We start from the raw sequence: 22,761 nt of genomic DNA on the forward strand, positions 1-22,761 counted from the left end.
AAGTGAGATGAGCGCCGCAACCCCAGAGTCGGCCACGACTGGACCTAATGGTCAGGGGTCCCTTTACCTTTACCTTATTACTCCGTAGTCAGGCCACTCCAACTACGCTTAAACACACACAGGCAGGTTTGTTCCGTGTGTAAATGTCATCAGTGTGGGAAGGACTGCTGAGGCTGCTGGAATCCTGCACCCTTTACCAAGGGAGTAAACTCAATTTAACTTAATAAAAATATACTGTTGTGTATACAGAGTTGCACAGTCAATAGAGGCTTTCCACTTGTGTTAGTAATCCAGTAGGCAAACACCACTTTAAGCTTCTCTGCCACCAGCAGGGATTAGTATCAATGCTGTCTTAAGTCTGCCTTCAGAAAGTGAAAAGGAGCCATGATCCCTGAGCATCCTTACTTTGTTCTGAGTACAAACAGGTGGTTAATTTGTGTTGGAAGCAATGAATCCATGCTAACTAAACAGGATTGTAAGCAGATTGAGGAGAGGGAGCCTTGGCTTTTCATAACCCAAGAGATAAGTGTTACCACCTAAGTTCCAACTGTTCTTAAAGGCACAAAGGCCAGTAAAAAAAAAAAGTCAGCAAATTTCTGTAAGTTGCATCTGTGTGCACCTTTAATCTTTTAACATGTAGGATTTCCAGAGGAATAGCAATATTAATTTATTGTGGCTGGGGAGAGGCTTTTGGCACTTTAAAGGGCAACACATTATGGTACAAACTACAGACTAATTAATCAGAAGCATGAAGTTATGAGAATATGATCACATGGTGGAGGCAAATTGTGATCAGGTCAGAATGAAGTGAAATACAGAAGGTGCATTAGGTGATGATTATACTATTAACTGTGGCCATTCACAAAAACCTGTTGTCAGTTGATAACCGACTTTAAGTAGGCCAGTTAACAGATGTAGCGCAAGACGCCCTTCAGTCCAAAAGTGATAGCACTGAAACTCTTGAGCAACAGTAATTTGTGGTATCATGTTGCAGTCTTCGTTTAAAGTACCTATCTCAAAGGCTGAAATGTTTCTCTGCTGGTTTAGGATATTGCCATTTTGGATATCGGATTGTGTTAATATTGTGTGTGTGTAGAGACAACGGTAGCATAAACTAGTTAGCTGAAACTGTGTATTCCTTTTATATTTACTGATTCCTCTCCTTTTAATTTTCCCAGTAATAATTTAGACTATAAACTTGTTGAGGCAGAGATGTATCCTATTGCCCACTGTCAGGTGTCATACACGCTAATGGTACTTACATTATATTATTTATTATTATTAGTCTGGTACAGTGAGTTAACTTTACAATGTGCCTTTTTAACTACAGAGCAGACTTAAACTTCATTTGATTCACAAACCACCATGGGGGCCTCTGCCCAGAACCATATACAGTATAACTTTGTTTTATCTGTTATCAGTTAACAGCACAACCACATCCATGTCTGTTTAGACGTACCATAAGTCCCGTGGAATTCAATGGAGTTAAGTCCCATGTATTGCTAACTGCTAAGTCGAGACCAAATTCAACAATGAAGGCTCAGCAAATAATACATAGTTCATACATATTGAGTATTATTGAAGAAGATTCTGGGGTCCAGGAGAAAAAAGGGCATATTATTAGGACTGTTGTTTATTTTGAACTGTGCTGCCATTGGGGAGCAGAGTAGTACACGCCTGTGTCTTTCGTAATTCTAAAACTAGTTGATCATCTGTAATTGGTTTTGGGATTGTGGTCTTGTTTCTGGTTCTGGAGGTTTGTTTTGAAGGTTACTTACTTGGGCCTCAGTAACTCTTAAAATGGCTATTACAGTTCTGTGTAGTTGGCTGTTTTAAGCACAAACCCATAAGGGAAACCTGACTTGTTGCAACAATTGACATAAAGGTAAAGGGACCCCTGAGCATTAGGTCCAGTTGTGGCCAACTCTGGGGTTGCGGCGCTCATCTCGCTTTATTGGCCGAGGAAGCCGGTGTACAGCTTCTGGGTCATGTGGCCAGCATGACTAAGCCGCTTCTGGCGAACCGAGCAGCGCACGGAAACGATTGACATATTTGCCTATAAATGTAGGAGAAATGTCCATCTCCTTACTAGGAAAATATGTAGCTCTATGATAACCAAGGCAGGCGGTGAATATGAAACAATCATTATTATAGTTCTAAGTTGTTGAATATAATGTTGAATATATGTTGAAGTGCATCCCACACCAGCTCAGAGTAGTTTTCCTGGTCCTGGCAGTGGAAAGCCTTAAAGAATATTCCCTTCTTCTCCTGCTATGCTACACAATGCTTGATGGCTACTAGCCCCTAACCCATTTAAAAACTATATAGTGGGAGTCATGCAATTGGAAGCATACCCTGCTACCCGAATACCCCCTCAAAGCATTAATAGCAGTGCTTTTTTCTGGGGACATACACAGGTACGCATACCCCTAAACATTTTGTGAATCTAAGTTTGGCCTCATTGAGGGGCAGTATTTCAATATGAGTAGGAAAATGAGAGAAGCATGGATTAATAGTACATAGGAAGATAACAAATGTAGAGCTCTATTCTCAGAACCAAATGTAGCAACAGGAGCACTAGTCAAACTAATGTTTCCAGGAACAACACAGTACTTTTAAAGTTTATATTTTGATAAGTGGAGTGAGAATTGCTTCATTAAATTTTTAAGTGGTTTGTAGATGTCATAATTTTTATGCAACTACTGATTTAGGCAAATAAAGATAATATGAGAGAGAACTCCTGGTTAAGAGGGTAGCATGAGTAGAGAAATAATCTGCAATTTACTCAGAGAAACAACAGAAAGCTGCAGGTTTGCAGCATCTCCAGTAATTGACTGTAAGTAACTCAGCTTCTGTGCATGGGTAGGTGTGTGTGAAATCCATATGATCTATGCTTCCTCTCCCTAAAGAAATTGACTGGGAATTAATACTACAGCCCTAATCCTGCTTTACCTGGGAGTAAGCACCATTGAATTCAACGGAACTTTCTCCTCCAGCAGATATAATTAGGATGGCACCGTTAGTAAATGTTGCATGAGTTGTGTTGCTTCCAAATGTCTTGTAATCACTATGAATTTTATATTGTTTACCTCTGTCTATCCACCAGAAACTCACAACTTGTTTTTCTGGTTTAAGAATAGTTATGAAATAGCAAAAGTAATTTCCCCAAGCTTTAACAATCCAGACAAAGCCACCTTCAACTGTATAATTGTCTGCCAATTTGCTGCCTGATTCCGCAACACTTCCATTTCACAAGCCTTAAGCCAGAGTTACCAGGCTCCAATTCAAACTACTGGTTAAATGGAAGACAAAGCGACCAAGTCCTTCATCTGCCCCCTCTTGCACCTGCTGTAGTGAACAGGGCTCCAGGCATCATAGACAGCAAATAGGAAGGCAGCAGATGCATGGAAAAAGGCTATGTATGTGTTTTACAGTAAAGGTAAAGGGACCCCTGACCATTAGGTCCAGTCGTGGCTGACTCTGGGATTGTGGCGCTCATCTCGCTTTATTGGCCAAGGGAGCCAGCGTACAGCTTCCGGGTCATGTGGCCAGCATGACTAAGCCACTTCTGGCGAACCAGAGCAGTGCATGGAAACACTGTTTACCTTCCTGCCGGAGCGGTACCTATTTATCTACTTGCACTTTTTGGTGTGCTTTTGAACTGCTAGGTTGGCAGGAGCAGGGACCGAGCAATGGGAGCTCACCCCATCACGGGGATTCGAACTGCCAACCTTCTGACCGGCAAGTCCTAGGCTCTGGTTTAACCCACAGCGCCACCCGCGTCCCTTCTGTTTTTACAGTACAAGCCTGTAAATGTATACTCACAAACAAGTCCCATTGCATCCTTAATTTCCACCTTGCATTTGAGTTCCAGTTGTGACAGAGGCAGAAAACATAGCCACGCATTTTGCTCCAAATCAATATTCTACGCTAGTTTTAACACAAGACATTGTTTCAGAGGCATAAATTGTGTAATTTTAAAAGCAAAGAGGTACAAACCTAGCAAAATCAATGGGCATAAGTGTGGCCTTTGTTCTAGAGTTCGTGTACATATACTGAATGAGAATTAAGATGACCACTTGTAAAAGGGATCTGCGAGGGCCAAGCCATATGGAGGATTGCAGTTGCTGGTATTAGTCAGGACACTGGGTTACAGATGCAGTACATGAATATTCTTGTGTCTATAAACTGAGGCAGCTGTGTTGGCAAACCAATAAAACAGAATGCTTGATTTTAATGTGATTGTAACAAGGGAGGATTGTTTTCCTTCCCTCGCAGCAGCAGCAGCCCATTGTTCTGTCAAGTAGCTTTTTAAAAACATGGGCACTTTTGCCTGTATTGACAGTTCCTTGTTCCAGATGCTGTCAGAGAGAGAAACAGAAGATGCTATCGCATCTTGCTGGATGCTATAGCAAACCACTCCAGGGAGCCCCTAGCAGAGCAGGAAGTCAAAAGCCCTCTCCTGCTGTTGCTGCTGCTCAACTCAGCTGCAAGGAAGCCAAGAGCAAGCCAATTCAGCTTTAAGGTAAAAACTTCACATTTACTGTATTTTCCAGTGCTTCAGGATGAAAGTATCATGCTGGCCACTAGCCTCAGGGAGGGAGAAATCTTAGGAGGGTGGCTGAAATGGGTGGTTGCCTAGAGAGACCCACCTCTCTCCCTGGGGTTTATAGTTTAAAGGGGAGTTGAAGAGGTGGAACTGGGCCTGTGAATTCTAACCAGCATTGAGAGGGGTAAAGTAACATGTAGAATTTTGATGTCTGCTCGAAAACCTCTCCAGGAATTTTCTCAGCCAGAGCTGGCAGCCCTATGGTGGTCAGCTTCAGGGTGGGGGTGAGGGGCAGCAAGATCTGGGTTCAGAAAAGGAGGGAACTTCTAGACGGAACTTCTGTCTGCTTCCTTCTGGCATTTGAAAGATTTGACTAACTCACAAGGAAGCATTAGATATTTTTCCCTTTTACAAATGGCAGTTCTGATATCCAACTGGAAAAAAGAACATCTAGCTTGAACACGTCAGCGTAAACTATTCTACAGTGGTGCCTCGCAAGACGAAATTAATTCGTTCCACGAATTTTTTCGTCTAGCGAATTTTTCGTCTTGCGAAGCACGAAATCCCATAGGAATGCATTGAAAATCAATTAATGCGTTCCTATGGTCAAAAAAAGTCCAAACAAAGCCAAATTTGGTACAACAAGAGTTTATTAAGTGCTCTTTAAAGTCACACATTCTGTAAAGAGCATTTCAAAATTCAAACCCAGAATTTTTTTTAAAAAACAGCAGAGTGGCCCAATGGTCACAGAAAATCATAAAAATGCAGAAAAAAAACCACAAGCTTCCAGATTCTTGCAAACCCCTCCCCAACTGTTCCCCCAGCCACCCAACACACAGAAATTCAAATCCAGAATTTTTTTTAAAAAACAGCAGAGTGGCCCAATGGTCACAGAAAATCATAAAAATGCAGAAAAAACACACACAAGCTTCCAGATTCTTGCAAACCCCTCCCCAACACCAAGTCCTTGAATTCCAAACACCCCAACCAAAAATCCAACCCCCCCCCAAAAAAAGTTTTAAAAGCTTAACTTACCAAATGGCTGCAAAAGAAGTTTTGGAAAAGCTTCAAAAATCACCAAAGTCTTTAAAAACCTCAAAAAAGGCTACTATGTACACTGCGTTCTATGAGTTGCTCCTCGAAGTCAAGTCGCAACTGTATTAACGGTGTTAAGAAAAAGGAAACAAACTTGCAAGACGTTTTCGTCTTGCGAAGCAAGCCCATAGGGAAATTTGTCTTGCGAAGCAGCTCAAAAAACAGAAAACCCTTTCGTCTAGCGAGTTTTCCGTCTTGCGAGGCATTCGTCTTGCGGGGCACCACTGTATTTCTTCTTCCCCTCAGCTAAGGTTTTCAAGACACCCAAGGCTGAGCTCCGATTGACAAGGAAGCAAGTTTAGAAAAGTCTCGTTTTCTGTCCCAATATGGGGTGGTTCTGTCCTCAGGCTCAGTATTTCTGGAACAGTGTCTGTCAAGAAAATGGTTTTCCTGTTGCAAGAAAATTGTTCCCGTGCTCAGCCCTCTGGGTAAAAAGCTGGCCTCAGAGAAAATGTTCTTTTTTTCTGGTAATTGGAGATGAACTCATGAGTGCCAGCACCTGCATTAACTAAAGTCTGCCATGGGCATAGCCAGAATTTTTGTTGGGGGAAGGACAGGCCCTTTTTTAGGGGGGAGCAAAACCTCAGCTATGTATTTTTACTGATTTTTTAAATGAGGGGCAGCTGCCCCCCCCGGCTACACCCATGAAGTCTACTGCTCAAACCTTTGAGGCAAACAAATCGACAAGTTCTATGCTGAACTGCATGTTCGCCATGGTACAACTTCTGGCCTAGAAGTTGTCTGATAGCAAGCTCAAGTCATCTCTGTGTGCTATTTAGGAAAAAACTATGCATAACCCGTTGTCTTTTGCCTCACATCTTTGTTGTTGACATCAGCAACACCTCTTTGGGGTCAGTTGCTCTGGTGGTTTGTACAGTGGTACCTCAGGTTACAGACGCTTCAGGTTACAGACTCCGCTAACCCAGAAATAGTGCTTCAGGTTAAGAACTTTGCTTCAGGATGAGAACAGAAATTGTGTTCCGGCAGCGCGGCAGCAGCGGGAGGACCCATTAGCTAAAGTGGTGCTTCAGGTTAAGAACAGTTTCAGGTTAAGAACGGACCTCCAGAACGAATTAAGTTCTTAACCCGAGGTACCACTGTATTAGGGTGTCTTAGCTCCCACTCTGAGATGCAGTACTCAGACCCTGCTCAATTGTTACCAAAGGTTTTATCCTCCAAATCATTACACGGCCTAAACATAGAACAGGTTACAAAGTTCAAACATTCAAAGCAGAGCTCTGCGGTACTTGACAAGGCCCATAGTAAGACAACACCTGATGCGCACCCTCTTTGGAAGAGGGAGGCAGCCACAGTCATTGGTGCAGTTTGTGTACTGAGTTATGGGACCTGACAACCTACCTGTAGGTAGGTTGGGACTATTTGTGCTGGCGCACTTGTCAACCAGGGTAGAATCTGTCCAACCAGTTCATTATCCAATACGAGCCCAGATTGCAGGGGGTAGGACTAGATGAGGGTTTCCCAAACTTGGGTCTCCAGCTGTTTTTGGACTACAACTCCCATCATCCATAGCTAGCAGGTCAGGGATGATGGGAATTGTAATCCAAAAACAGCTGGAGATCCAAGTTTGGGAAACCCTAGGTTAGATGGTCCTCGTGGTCCCTCCCAACTCTATGGTTCTAGGATTCTATGCTTCCCTGGTTGCCAGGGAGATCACACTAATAGGGAGCAGGGCCTGGTTGAGGTAGCAATCCCTTCTCTGCTGGGACATTAGGGCTGGGAGGTCTTTTTCCATCCACTCAGCCACTCCCTACTGCAAAGCTCAGCACTCCCAGATGTTATCCAGCTGTTCTCCAGCATCCAGCACTCTCATCCCATTCCTCCTGCTCCATTCCCCCCTCTCTTTTGGAGTACTTGATATTGAGATGTATTTGTTGGGCTATACGAGATGAAAATCGATAAAAGAATATTTAAAAGAAGAGTGATGGTGTATTTTTTGGTTGTACACATAGACATTTAATTAACAGTCAGGCGTAAGGAGTGTGTGGAATGAAGGCGTTTTCTACAATTACACCCCTTCAATACCTTTAGGAATTGTTCTAAGTCAAACGTCAAAACATTTAGGATCTGTCCAGGAGCACAGAACAATTTGGAGTTCTGCCTTCTCGCAAATGCCTAGAAGCTTCTGAATGGTGGCAGCCTTAATGAGATTTAGAGGAATTAGAAAAGACCTGACTAAGCGAGATGTAAGAAGAGATTAAAGATAGCTTTAAATAAAAATAAAAATCTGCTGCTGCTATCCTTCTCCAGTTCATCCAAGATAACAAGCTTCATGATGTGTGCATGGCGGGTGGAGGAGCATTTAGTTTTAATTTTTTTGCAGAGATGTTGACTAATCCTGGAAGTTTTATTTTCCTCTTGTCCTGGACACCTCTGCCAAAGGCATGTGGATGTTATATTCAGAGTAACACAAACACTGACGCTCATAGCTCACACTCCTGTGAGGAGTGCCACTGATCACCACATTTCCTTCCCCACTACGGCTGATACATGTGTTTGTGTATGCACGCATATGCTCTACCAGGTGCTGCTGCTGCTGTGGGAAAGAATGATGTGTTCAGTGAAATCACATGTGAATTGGAGACTCATTCATTACAGAGGCAATATGAGAGTAAACTACAAAGAATTGGCTTTTCAGAGGCTACTACTGTGACTCCAAGTAGGAGTCACATCCAAAGGGATAAGTACCCCAATCTTACATTGAGTCAGGTGCTTCAAAAGAAAGATGTACAGCAGTGGTTTTCAAGCGAAGTGCCATGACACCCTGGGGTGCCTTGAATGATGGTCAGGGGTGCCGTGGGCAACACTGGCCTCTGTCCCTTTTCCCTTCCCTCCTCTGATGCCCTTTCGCGTCTCTGCCTCCCAAAGGCTTGCACAGCTGTTTGTTGCAGCAGCCCTGGCTACAAGCTCCTCAAGCGAACAATGCCTCTGGGCTGGCCAGGGGGTGCTGGTTGCCAGGAGCTGAGGTGGCATCAAAGTAAGCAAGCAAGCGGACATGGGAGCCCAACCAGCTAGTCCGCCAGCCCTATAAAGTTTCTGAGTCCAGCTCTGTTCCAAGAGAACTCAAGAGTGATGATATCTTGTTTTTAAAAAGCCAAATAACAATGATAGGAAAACATAATATAAAACAGCACTAACTTACAGATACCTTGGAGAATAAGTCTTTAGCTGCCGGTGGAAGCTAAACAAGGTATGGGCTGGCCTCTGTTTCCTGGATAGAGTGTCCCAAAGGGTGGTTGAACATGTTTGGTCAATCCATCAACCTCTGATGGATGATTTAGAAGGATTGGGTCCGGCATCACTTTCTCTGAGTGTGTGTGCCAGTATCCATACTCACTAGAGTTACATCTCAACATATCTCCTTCCTTGGAAGCATCTTCAGGGTTGAAGGTATATACAGTAGGCAATAAACATTCATGGAAGCCTTAAAGATTCAGTCAAGTGTAGGGATTTACTTGATGGACATAATAGCATATTGGTAGCAAATATATACAGTGGTATCTCGGGTTACAGATGCTTCAGGTTACAGACTCTGCTAACCCAGAAATAGTACCTCGGGTTAAGAACTTTGCTTCAGGATGAGAACAGAAATTGTGCAGCGGCAGCAGGAGGCCCCATTAGCTAAAGTGGTGCTTCAGGTCAAGAACAGTTTCAGGTTAAGAACAGACCTCCGGAACGAATTAAGTACTTAACCTGGGGTACCACTGTACAGACATTCACCACTGCCATGGTCAAGGCAGGCTTAGAGCCTAACAAAGTCCAAGAGTCTCTCTGCTTCTCACACCACAAGACGCAAGCAAGAGACTCACAACAAGTTACAACAAGTTACACAGAACCATTGTTATCGGTAGTTCCTGTCATACTGCGCATGTCCAAAGAACAGTTCCCACAGAAAATGTTCTTGCACAGACTAAACAATCAGCCTTCTGCTTCTTTTTGAAACTTCTTCTCTGTTCTTGTTTCTGGAACAAATGATGAGAGAATATCCAACAGAACCAAGTGGGGAAAGTCCTATTTTGCATCCTTACTGTTCTGGTCCCCTATTGACCATTATGGGGTGAAGCACAAATTGGAGCTGAGATGGTTGATAGTTGTCACTTGAGACTGTCCTAAGAACCTTAGTCTTTCAGAGTGCCCATGCGTAATATTCATATTATTAATATTCCTAAGCTGATGCTAGGTTATCATTTTCTTGATGGACACTATGGTTTGTAGCCAGTGCTTATCCTGCTCAGAGTAGACTCAATGAAACTAATGGACAATTAATGAAATGGTTATTAATTTCAGTGGGTCTGCTCTGAGCTGGAATAGCATTGGTTAAAATCCTCTTGTGCCCCTGAAAATTGTATAGCATACAGAAAACTGCAGGTGGAGTTCTCTTTCCTACTCCCGGTGGAGAAACACCTGAACCTTTTGAATTTCTGCCTGACACAGGTGCTAGACATACAGAGTGCCTGGGGGTGGTGTGATGAGTGGCAGCTATAAATAAAGGTGCTTATCGTTTTTATCTAGCTCAAAATCTCAATCAACAATAAGGTCAAATATGTTTTACCAGGTGTTTGTGCTCTGCCCTTGGAATTTTGCTACTTACCGTATTTTTCTGTGTATACGACTAGGGTTTTCTTTTAACCAAAAAATTAGGTTTAAAATTGGGGCTCGTCTTATACACGGGTCGTGCTGAGGGCTGATTTCTTACTTTGGAGTCCCCCAAAATAGGGGGCATCTTATACATGGAAAAATACGGTACATTGCATATTTTGAAAGTACGTACTGCACTTCAAAAGGGTAATTTGTTCCCAGCTTCATTTTGGATTTTCATTATGGCGATGGCTGCTAGAGTGAGGCGATTTAAGGGATTGCCTTCATTACACAGAACAGCAGATTACGTTTCCAAGGTGAGCACACGCAAGCGCTGTAATACCATCTTATTGCAATGGTGTTGCTGGCATCCTCTTCACTAGAGTTAATTTATTCCCTCCTTCCCCTCCTCTTCGTTTTGTTCTAGATATACACTTCCCTTAGAAAGCGAAGAATTTCATTACCATTCAGGATTTACTGCAGCACATGGAATGAATAGAATGAGGTTGGTATGTGTTATTTACATTGCTCAGTTTTGTTTAAAAGTCACAAATGAAAGTGGTGGTGGGTTATTAGTAGATGTAAGTTTGCCTGGGAATGCTACATGGAATTCAAGGAGTGGGCAATACTGAAATGCCGTTTTGCTGAAGTTGGCAACTTCCTGGAAGTAACACGCGCAAACTATGCATTACAAAATAAGAAACAATGTGCGTTTATTTTGCAATATATCGTGCAAAAAACAAAACAAAACAAAAAGCCCTCTCTGAGGCTGTTGATCATTGTGAAGCAATTACTGTGTCTATACTGTGAGAAATTGCTGTTTTCTTTTCAAGATGCATAATGATTTGTTGTAGAGAAACCAGATCAGTGATCAAATTGGTTTGATCCAAGTAAACATAAACACAGTTTCCAACATGGGGCTTAATCCCCATTAAGGGTGTTACACCTAATTGCCTACATCCCCCTGATTTCAGGGGGTGAGTGAGAGTTAAGCATGTATTTCACTAAACTATAGAAATCAATAGGATTTATGTGTGCTTAGATTTGGCTGGATCATACGCATAAGTCCCTTTTCTTTCTATTTTCTGATTATTTTTCTGTTATTCACTCTAATAAAACCAGTCATGGTACAGCCTCACAAACACTTTTAAATCCCATTGGTTTTAAGGGGAGGGTGTTTGAAATCAATGAGACATGGTTTCTTTTCTCTGGATCATGCCTATGCAGATTGAAATCAAGCTTTGTTTTAATGTCCGAATTTCAATCTTGGATCCATTTTGCAGTCCTCTCCCAGATAATACCTTTCAGTTATGACCACAAAGACCAAAGAGGCGATCAAAACCCATCACTCACATTCAGATGTTCACAGCTTGCCTATCCAGGGCGAAAACGAAAGTACAAAAGGAGTGGAAAATGGTGAAAGCAGGTGAGTAGTGTGAACCAGTTGACCGGTTTTAAATTTTTTCATGGAGGATCTGCATGTGAATGACCTGCCTTCTTAAGTCCTTCGCTAATATTGCTATCACATTTTACTGTCGCAATTTAGTTAAATGTGTACTTACCTATAAGCAATGCAATCCAAAACATATTTAGCCACTAAGTCCCATTACGTTCAGTTAAATATACTTCCTAGTGTGTTTAGGATTGCAGCCTTTCTTACATGGGGCACAATCCAGCAATTGAAATTAGGAGGGCTTATAACGGTTTAACGTCAGCTGAACTTTGTTTTTTATTTGGCTAGGCCATGCCATGCCACCTTATATAGCGAACATCCTTTAATTGTGGCTGTATGATTGCTGAAAACGCTCTTTAGTTTTGTAACTCGTCTTGTTGACACAACAAAGAACCTGGGAAACTGCCTTATACAGAGTCAGTACATCTTCCTCAGATGTATACCCATTGGCAGAGGGGAAGCAGGTGGCGCTGTGGTCTAAACCATTGAGCCTCTTTGACTTGCTGATGAGAAGGTTGGCGGTTTGAATCACCGCGATGGGGTGAGCTCCTGTTGCTCGGTTCCTGCTCCTGCCAACCTACGTAGCAGTTCAAAACATGCCAGTGCGAGTAGATAAACTGGTACCCCTGTGGCAGGAAGGTAAACGGCATTTCCGTGTGCTCTGGTTTCCGTCACAGTGTCCCATTGCTCCAGAAGCAGTTTTGTCATGCTGGCCACATGACCCGGAAAGTTGTCTGTGGACAAACGCCGGCTCTCTCAGCCTGAAAGCGAGATGAGCACCACAACCCCACAGTCGTATTTGACTGGACTTAAACATTCAGGGGTCCTTTACCTTTTTTACCTTACTAGCAGAGGTTTTAGGGACATGGGTGGCGCTGTGGGTTAAACCACAGAGCCTAGGGCTTGCCGATCGGAAGGTCGGGGGTTTGAATCCCCGCGACGGGGTGAGCTCCCATTGCTCGGTCCCTGCTCCTGCCAACCTAGCACATCAAAGTGCAAGTAGATAAATAGGTACCGCTCCAGCGGGAAGGTAAATGGCGTTTCCATGCACTGCTCTGGTTCGCCAGAAGAGGCTTAGTCATGCTGGCCACATGACCCGGAAGCTGTACGCCGGCTCCCTTGGCCAATAAAGCGAGATGAGCGCCACAACCCCAGAGTCAGCTACGACTAGACCTAATAGTCAGGGGTCCCTTTACCTTTACCTAGCAGAGGCTTTCTAGGATTCCAGGCCAAGGTCTCCCCCAGGTTTATTTGGGGGCTGAACCTGCTTGTTTGTTTGCTTACTTATTTTATTTATATCCTACCCCAAGGAGCTCAAGGTGGCAGTACATAGGTTTCATTCCCCCCCCCCCATTTCACTTTTAATTTGTATACCGCCTTTCTGTATTACTATGCATAACACAGTTTACAGCAACAAAATATGCAACACACACCTTATAATATCCAATACAAAAAGTCATAATACAACATACTATGGAACGACTTAATGGAATGACTTAAATCAAGTAAAGAAACAATCTATGAGAATATAGCAGTACACAATAAATTTAACTCTCCAAACATCAGCAAATAACAATTGAGCAGAAATTCACTCTTAGCAATGACAATAAATAATTACTAAACTATGATCGATAAAAATAACTGCAAGTCACAATGTATAAAATACCTCAGTACATACAAAACCCTGTAAAAGGGTCAGATTGAGAAATGAAGACACACCATTTATAAAGCTATTTTTTTAAATCCCTAAACTCCTCCCCATTTTATCCCCACAACAAGCTTATGAGGTAGGTTAGGCTGAGAGGCAATGACTGGCCCAATGTCACTCAGTGAGCTTTATGGCAGAGTGGGGATTTGAACCCTGGTTTTCCAGGTCTTAGTCCGATGCTCTAACCACTACACCACACTGCGACCTACTGCATGCAATCAGGTGTTCTGTTACTGAGCTAAGTCCCTTCCGCAATCCAACACTGAGAAGGATTGCCTAGAAGCACCCTCTTGCAAATGGCGTGCCGAGATATCATAAATGGGTTGTTGCCGTCAGGCTTTTTGTAATTGGATTTCCTCCAGAAATGGAAAGTCTGGGTTAAACTGGGGGGGGGGGGGAATATGTGCTGGCATTTAGATAGCTGCATTGTGTGAATGCTGCAAAAAAACTTCCATGCACGAGGAGCACTGACCCCATCATAAACATCTCCCTACATCCAATTATGTAGATTGAAAATTCCTTTGAAAACAATACCGCTTCCATCCCATTGAAGTAAATGGCAAATTTTGGTTGATTTTAATGGATTTGGATAGACCTGCAAAGCGTATAGCTTTTCATAAACAAATGACCTTCGCTTTTTCGCATAGCTATGTAGATGAAAGGTGTTTTTAATTTTTATTCCAGTGCAGAGCACTAGTTGTTAAAAACAGCTGAGACCTTGCTGCCATCTGCAGGACGGCTGGATAAATGCTGCCGACTGCTGCTTTATAGAGTACAATATAATTTGCCATAGGTTGAAACAGACCTTTGGGAGAACCATATACATGACACCTGCCTACAGAAGGAGCAAATCATTCTTGAGGAAGGAATAGCATTTGTATTTACAGGGTTCTGCCTTGCCCATTTGCTTCAGCCATTATTGCTGGTTACTATAGTGGAACTCATCAGAGTTTAACAAGAAATGTCTTTACTATTGAATTATGGTGTTAGAGGAGACTCTTGAGAGTCCCATGGACTGCAAGAAGATCAAACCTATCCATTCTGAAGGAAATCAGCCCTGAGTGCTCACTGGAAGGACAGATCCTGAAGCTGAGGCTCCAATACTTTGGCCACCTCATGAGAAGAGAAGACTCCCTGGAAAAGACCCTGATGTTGGGAAAGATTTGAGGGCACAAGGAAAAGGGGACGACAGAGGACGAGATGGTTGGACAGTGTTCTCGAAGCTACCAGCATGAGTTTGACCAAACTGCGGGAGGCAGTGGAAGACAGGAGTGCCTGGCGTGCTCTGGTCCAGGGGGTCACAGAGAGTCGGACACGACTAAACGACTAAACAACAACAACAACAAATAGTGGAGCTCATCAGAGTTTAACAAGAAATGTCTTTACTAGGCCAAGAGAATGCCAAGTGAAACATCTGGGGACAGATCTAGGGAATGGCTATTTTTTTTTTTTTAATGTGGGGAAATTGGCCATCGTTGAGTATAAACTGAGACCTGCATGCCAACTAGGCGAGCCTGATAGTTTTGTTGTTTCTACCTACACTCCACCTATCCAAAATATAAATGTTACTTTTTAATATGATTGCAGCAGCAAATCTCCTATATGCCAACAACATACCTATTTCCCCTCCCCCCGTTACAATAATAGTGGCAAATATCAGTTTTTAAAATGTATTCCACAATTGATTGTAAAGGTGTTTCTTTGGTACAAAGAAATGGGGGGAAAGGTAAGAGAATTAAATATACACTGCGATATGTAATAAGACTTTTCTGAAGGGATGGTTCTACTTTTATTGTAAAAGTCATATAATTTCCATCAATCTTTCAGCAAATCTGATGGCGAAAAGGAAAAAGAAAAGGACACAGTGGCCAAGGAAAATAAGGACCACCAAGAGAGACAGAAAGATAAAGCTGAGAAGAAAAATAAGGAAGAGGAGTAAGTGTTTTTCAGGGCTGAAAATACGTTATAATTTTCACTTGGCTGGGCCTCACAGTGCACTAGTGACACTACTATATAGCACGGGTAGCCAATAGGGTGCCCTCCAGATGTTGTGGACTACAACTCCCATCATCCATGACTGTTGGTCATACTGGTTGGAACTGATGAGACTTGTAGTTCACAACATCTGGAAGGAAATGTGTCAGCTCCCCTTGCTACCCAGGAACATGTGGGCTAGGCCGATGGCATGCTTATGGGCTACCATAGGAAGTTACCATACTATTTTTCACTTGACCCTGTTGCCTCTTCAGCTTCCAGCACCTCCTCCTCCCAGTCTGCTCCCTCTTCTCCCTCTGACAATGCATCGTTGTCCCACCACCAGTCCCCTGGCTCTGCGCCTGCTTTCTCTGGGGGTTCACCAGCTGGTGCCCCCTCACCATTCCTCTGCATCCAGCCAGCCCAAGACATTTGCCCACTAAAGAATCTGACCGTTGGTCTGAAAAAGATTTGCCACCCCTGATTTGGAGAAAGCATGATGATCCATCCAAAGTTAAGTACTTTTTAATAGTGTAGTTATGCCCGTCTACTCAGGAGTAAGCCCGATTAGGTTTGATGGCATTTACTCTCAGAGAAGTGTGTACTAGACTGCAGCATATGTTTCAGTAAACTCCTTAAAATCAATAGGAAAATGCTGCTGGCTTTCATTTATTATGGCTGTTATGTACCGCTTGCTTCTTAATATATTAATTTCCTTCTGCTTGCTGTTTAGGGAGAAGAAAGAGGTATTTGTTATTGATCCCTCGGGAAACTTGTATTACAACTGGCTGTTTTGCATCACTCTGCCTGTCATGTACAATTGGATAATGATCATTGCTAGGTACTTTAAAACGACACAGCGCTGCAGCATATTGATCTATATTAGGTATTTTGCTTTATCTTAAACAGAGAAATGAAAGGAAGCAAGACCCTTTCAACAGTAAAACAATTCTGCAGCGTCTAAAGGGGGAAGCCATTAGATGGTTCAGCAGTTAACTAATGTGCTTGGCTAATCTGAGCTGTGAACAAGGAAGTCCTCAGCTCAAAATGTTACTTCCGACTTGAAACTTAGGCAGGCCACAATAAACATCGGTGCCGTTTCTCCCCTCACTTATTGCAGTGTGGAGAAAGCAGTGCTTACTTGTCTGTAATGATTGCAGATATAATGTAAGCAAAGAGCTTTGGACATTCGGAAAATGTATACAAATGTTGATGATTTGCTGAACCATATTGTGATAAATTTAGATGCAGAGCTTCTCTGTGTAATGAGTGTTGCCCTAAATTTGATTTAGCCTCAGCTGCATGCGGGATGACAGAATTTTGATTTGAGCCAGGCGGACAGTGAAAAGATGATGCGTTTGCTTTGCCATCCATTCCATCAGCATATCATAATTTGGTTATTTTAAACCTAAGCACTGATGAGCAAGCAGATCAAGATACAAAGAATATGCTTCAACTAGTTCTCACAGATACTTTGACCTGTGTTGGGAGACATTTATATTACTTTAACCAATGTTGGGATTCATTTGATTTTTAAACCTGGATTATCTTTTTGGCTGCATTTTGCCATTTCCCCTAGAATCTCAGACCACAAATGAGCAAAACATCATAAACTTTGGGAAAGTGTTCTTTTGCATTGGCATGGTATGGGTTTGTAGTGGAATATATACAAACACTTAACACCGGACAAGAGTGAAGTAAAAAGGTCACTCATTGTGTACAAATCATGGGAAATATAAACTGAGAGTCTTCCCTCAGTCCCATTGAATTGTCTAATACTGATGGAAGTAGATTTCTATAGATCACCCGAATGCCCTTTGTTCTTTTGTGTATGACAGAGGTATTGAAACTGTGGCCCTCCAGATGTTGTTGGACAACAGTTTCCATCATCCCTGATGCTGGGCCTTGCTGGCTGGGGCTTTTTGAAAGTTGCAATTCAACAACATTGGGGTGGGGGGTGGCACAGGTTCGTTATCCCTAGCTTATCCCTTTAAAGCCCTATATGGCCTAGGAACCTCGTACCTATGGAAACGCCTCTCCTGGTATGTCCCACAGAGGAACTTTCTGTCTTCAAACAAAAACATCTTGGAGGTCCCAAGCCACAGAGAGGTTAGGCTGGCCTCAACCAGAGCCAGGGCTTTTTTGGCTGTGGCTCCGATCTGGTGGAACGCTCTGTCACAAGAGACTAGGGCCCTGCGGGACTTGACATCTTTCCTCAGGGCCTGCAAGACAGAGCTGTTCCACCAGGCCTTTGGCCAGGGCACAGCCTGACTCCCTCCTTTGGCAATCCTTACAGAACGCTAGCCCAATGGTTGCCATTAATCTGATTTGAATTAATTTTATAATGAAATGATTTTAGAATGTTTTATCATTTTACTGTTGTTAGCCGCTCTGAGCCCGGCTTCGGCTGGGGAGGGCGGGATATAAATAAAATTTTATTATTATTATTATTATCATTATCAAGGCCTGCATTGCCAAAATACTTACTTTTAAATTCTAAATTTTGAAATTCTGTTTCCTTTCTTACTCAGAGCCTGCTTTGATGAACTTCAAAGCAACCATCTAGAGATGTGGTTCATTTTTGACTATATATCAGACATTCTCTATGTTGCTGACATGTTTGTACGTACAAGAACAGGTAAGGGTATCCTCTGCTGAATCATATGGTCAGTAATTTTTTTGTTATACTACCTTGTTAAAATGAATAGCAAAGACAAGGTAACCTAGTAAGCTTTCTTTAGGGAGGATTGTGCAAGACATTGAAAGTTTCTATGTGGAAAACGGCCCATCTTAAAAAGTCACCTATTTCACCACCAGAACTGATGTATCATATTCTGATAGTAACACCCCACATTGCCGTATCCAGCCAGCTCAAGGCTGTCTCTTTATATAGTTCTAGATACAGGTAGGTAGCTGTGTTGGTCTGCCATAGTTGAAACAAAATAAAAAAAAATCCTTCCAGTAGCACTTAGAGACCAACTAAGTTTGTTCTTGGTATGAGCTTTCGTGTGCATACACACTTCTTCAGATACACTGAAACAGAAGTCACCAGACCCTTTATATAGCGTTTATTGGAAGAATGATATTTTGGTTGCTCTCATTAATAAGTGACAATGCATATTAAGGCAGGATCGGAATACCACCTTATTTATTCTAGAAAACGTATAGTCTGCTTTTAAGGCTTAAGTGATTAAAATGACTGTGTGGGCAAACATAGTTTAAACCACCAAAGGCGAAATGCAACCATCAAATAAAATCAAGCAGCCCTAGTAAATTCTTAACAGCTTAGAATGCAGCAGATCCCCAGCTTAGCCAGCTGATTCCTGGCTCAGCCAGTGTTTGGTCGCCAACATTAGCTCAGCTGAAGATAGGCTAGTATAACTTGCACATCCTGACTCACCTGGCTGAACCAAAGCTTGCTGAGCTGAGGCTGGATTAAGTTCAAAAACAGGAAATTCCAGGGGTGTGGGACGGGCAGCACCGGCTGGGGGTAGGATTTAGATTGGCCCCTAAGCCTGTTCAGCCCAGTCATGGATGTGGCAACCCAATGTAAAATACTATTTTAGAAGCTCGTTTCCCCTCTGCCAGGCTCAAGCACAGCAGCAGCCACCCCACAGCTGAATAAGGCTTGGATTTGGTAGGATTCCATCAGATACTGGTGAATTTGGGTTGCAGAGTTATACTTGATTGCACAATAACCCCGCTTTCCCAAAAACACTGGTTTTCTTGTGATTAGGGAAGTGATGGAGCAAACATGCACTGGAAAGTGTGGGATGACACATGCTTTGATGAGCAGGATGAACTCTCAATAAACGGGTAATCAAGCAGTGCCCACAATTTCGTGATCTGCATGTCATGGAAAAACTGTGAGGTTTTCCAAACCCAATGAGTTTCTTCTGCCATCTGCAGAAGTGAGGAGAGGAGGGGTAGAGCACTTGAACTTGTTACTACTTCCTGTTCCAACTAACTGCAGGGTTGGACCAGGAGCATTCCATTTGAACCAACTCCTTTCTTCTGTTTGACCGTCCTCAGAATGTTTGTAAAGATAAACGAAAGGGGCACTAAGTTTACCATCTCATCTCCTAAGCAATGATTCTGTACACCTTGATACAATGGTAAAGGTAAAGGGACCCCTGACCATTAGGTCCAGTTGTGGCCGACTCTGGAATTGCGGCGCTCATCTTGCTTTATTGGCCGAGGGAGCCGGCGTACAGCTTCAGGGTCATGTGGTCAGCATGACTAAGCCGCTTCTGGTGAACCAGAGCAGCGCACGGAAACGCCGTTTACCTTCCCGCCGGAGCGGTACCTATTTATCTACTTGCACTTTGACGTGCTTTTGAACTTCTAGGTTGGCAGGAGCAGGGACTGAGCAACAGGAGCTCACCCCGTCGTGGGGATTCGAACCGCCGACCTTCTGATCGGCAAGTCCTAGGCTCTGGTTTAACCCACAGCGCCACCCGCGTCCCATTGATACAGTAGTACCTCGGGTTAAGAACTTAAAACATTCTGGAGTTCCATTCTTAACCTGAAACTGTTCTTAACCTGAAGCACCACTTTAGCTAATGGGGCCTCCCACTGCTGCCGCGCCGCCGCCATGCAATTTCTGTTCTCATCCTGAAGCAAAGTTCTTAACCTGAGATACTATTTCTAGGTTAGCGGAGTCTGTAACCTGAAGCGTCTGTAACCCAAAGCATCTGTAACCCAAGGTACCACTGTAGTATTGGTAACAGGAAAAACAGAATAGTTCAGAATTTTCACCCAGTTATGGTTCCATTGGAGTTCACAGTATTATGAAAAAAATAATTGGGGGGATGAATACAGGTGTCCGTTTATCAAATTCTGTCATTTACCTGCTTCTAGATTCCTGATTTGGTGTGGGACTGGAAATACTGTATGATAAAATTCTCACCACTTGGCAGGATAATACAGATAACTAGTTTACCAAGGAGTTACTAAATTATCATATATATTTGCCCTTTGCCATGTCAGTAAAAATAAAACAAAACTGCATCACAAAGTTATTTCTGCATTTTATTTTAGGTTACCTGGAACAAGGTTTGTTGGTGAAAGAAGAACTTAAACTTAAGAAAAAATATAAGGGAACGGTACAATTTAAATTAGATGTACTTTCCATCATTCCAACTGATCTACTTTACTTCAGGTTAGGCTTGAACTATCCAGAAATACGAATAAACAGATTACTTAGAATATCACGTATGTTTGAATTCTTCCAGCAAACAGAAACAAGAACAAGTTACCCAAATATATTCAGAATTTCAAATCTTGTCATGTATATTATAATTATTATCCACTGGAATGCATGTATGTATTTTTCAATCTCCAAAGCCATAGGCTTTGGAACAGACACATGGGTCTATCCCAATATTAGCCATCCTGAATTTGGCCGGCTGGCTAGAAAGTATCTTTACAGCCTTTACTGGTCCACACTGACCTTGACAACTATTGGTGAAACACCACCTCCGGTGAAAGATGCTGAGTATTTATTTGTCGTTGTTGACTTCTTAGTTGGTATATTAATTTTTGCTACCATTGTTGGTAATATTGGTTCTATGATCTCCAACATGAATGCTGCCAGGGAAGAATTTCAAGCAAGGATTGATACTATAAAACAGTACATGCAGTTTCGAAATGTGAGCAAAGACTTAGAAAACAGAGTTATCAAGTGGTTTGATTATTTGTGGACAAATAAGAAGGCAGTAGATGAAAGAAAAGTCTTGAAGTATCTCCCAGATAAATTACGAGCAGAAATTGCCATCAATGTTCATCTGGAAACTTTAAAGAAAGTCCAGATTTTTGCAGATTGTGAAGCTGGCTTACTGGTTGAGCTAGTCTTAAAACTACAGCCTCAGGTTTACAGTCCTGGAGATTATATCTGTCGGAAAGGTGATATTGGGCGAGAAATGTACATCATCAAAGAAGGGAAACTTGCTGTGGTTGCTGATGATGGAGTTACTCAATATGTGGTCCTAAGTGATGGCAGCTACTTTGGGGAGATTAGCATTCTTAACATTAAAGGTAGCAAAGCTGGAAATCGGAGAACAGCTAACATTAGAAGCATTGGTTATTCAGATTTGTTTTGTCTGTCTAAAGACGACCTAATGGAGGCTTTAACAGAATACCCAGATGCAAAGGCCTTGTTGGAAGAGAAGGGAAAGCAAGTCCTTATGAAAGATGGACTGCTGGATTTAGATGCTGCAAACGCAGGAAGAGATCCTGAAGATATCGAGGAAAAGGTCAACCAAATAGAAGTAATGCTTGACTGTTTACAAACAAGGTTTGCCAGACTTTTGGCTGAATATGGTGCTGCACAGCAAAAATTGAAAATAAGGCTAACACAAGTTGAGAGCATCATCAAAGCGCCTATGGATTTTGATTTATCAAATTTAGAAGAAACTGAAGAATGAAAAGAATAGAAATGTAGATACTGTAAGCACTGCCGAATCTGTAATAAAGAGTCTAATAAAAGACAAAATAAGAAGGCTTCATTGAACATGGAATCTGTTAATCTTGGCTGATTTTCTTTTTAAGCCAAGCATGAAGGGTATTTTCAATAATTTACATTTTATCTGTTATGTGACTTCAGAAAATATCACTTAATCTAGATGATAAATATGCTAAAATCCCAATGGATCAAATTTTAGGTTAATTTGAACAGGAATCATTTTGTACAGTTGTATTGCATGATTACATTTTATATTGTGCCCTGTACAATGCACCTAGTATCAAGATAGTTGGCTGGACTCCTGAGCAGTCATTTTGATTTACAGATGATAAGTTTGCTGCACTTTCCACTCAGAACAAAGTCACCGCTGACAGAACGCCTTTGTTTTGTAGCAACAGCCCAGAAAATTAGCAGTAATTATAAACAGTCAGTTACAAGTTATCGGGAGAATGTGATGCGATAAAATTCCACACTGTTTAATAAAATATTTAATTAAATCCTTGTGAAAAATTTTGCCGTTTGTATTGACTGGCTACAAATAACCTCTGAGGATCGTGTCCCTAAAGGGGTTTCTTGAGATCCAGCTATAAATTCTTACCAGGAGACCTCGTATTCTGTGATTATCAACAGTTTTAAACATAGAGCTAAATTATTTCTAGACTGCATATGGTGACTAGGTACAGTAGATTAAAATAAAGGCATAAGCCCTGCCCAAAGGTAGCAAGATTGACTCCGTAAAAAATGGATGAGGTGGAAGAAAGACATCAGTTTGTAAATGGCAGCAGGAAGAGGTATATTTTGGAACATGTACATTTCAAAATGCAGCACTGTTCTGTCAGGCTTTCCATTCAGCAGTCTTGATCTGGAAATTCATATAAAGGTCATGTGGTTTTTTAACCCTGTGTTCTTTCCTTGGACTGTGG

General features: G+C 42.2%; 1 protein-coding gene across 4 annotated transcripts in view; it reads left to right on the forward strand.

Moving 5' to 3' along the window:
• Positions 1–22,761, forward strand: part of NFXL1 (nuclear transcription factor, X-box binding like 1) — a 78,993-nt gene that overhangs the window by 423 nt on the left and 55,809 nt on the right. The window contains exons 1-7 of one of the 4 annotated variants that reach the window (XM_083630196.1): positions 3,800–4,525; positions 5,891–6,072; positions 10,668–10,745; positions 11,524–11,666; positions 15,229–15,336; positions 16,109–16,261; positions 17,907–18,013. In XM_083630196.1, coding sequence (XP_083486322.1) covers positions 11,551–11,666; positions 15,229–15,336; positions 16,109–16,261; positions 17,907–18,013 — 484 coding nt within the window. In that variant the 5' untranslated portion in view covers positions 3,800–4,525; positions 5,891–6,072; positions 10,668–10,745; positions 11,524–11,550. Of the gene's footprint in view, positions 1–88; positions 4,526–5,321; positions 6,073–9,751; positions 10,154–10,667; positions 10,746–11,523; positions 11,667–15,228; positions 15,337–16,108; positions 16,262–17,906; positions 18,014–22,761 lie in introns of those variants that run through there. The other 3 variants (XM_083630199.1, XM_083630197.1, XM_083630198.1) reach the window with 3 other exon arrangements.

This window comes from Podarcis filfolensis (genome assembly GCF_964270895.1).
Source record: "Podarcis filfolensis genome assembly, chromosome: 9".
Lineage (NCBI taxonomy): Eukaryota > Metazoa > Chordata > Lepidosauria > Squamata > Lacertidae > Podarcis > Podarcis filfolensis.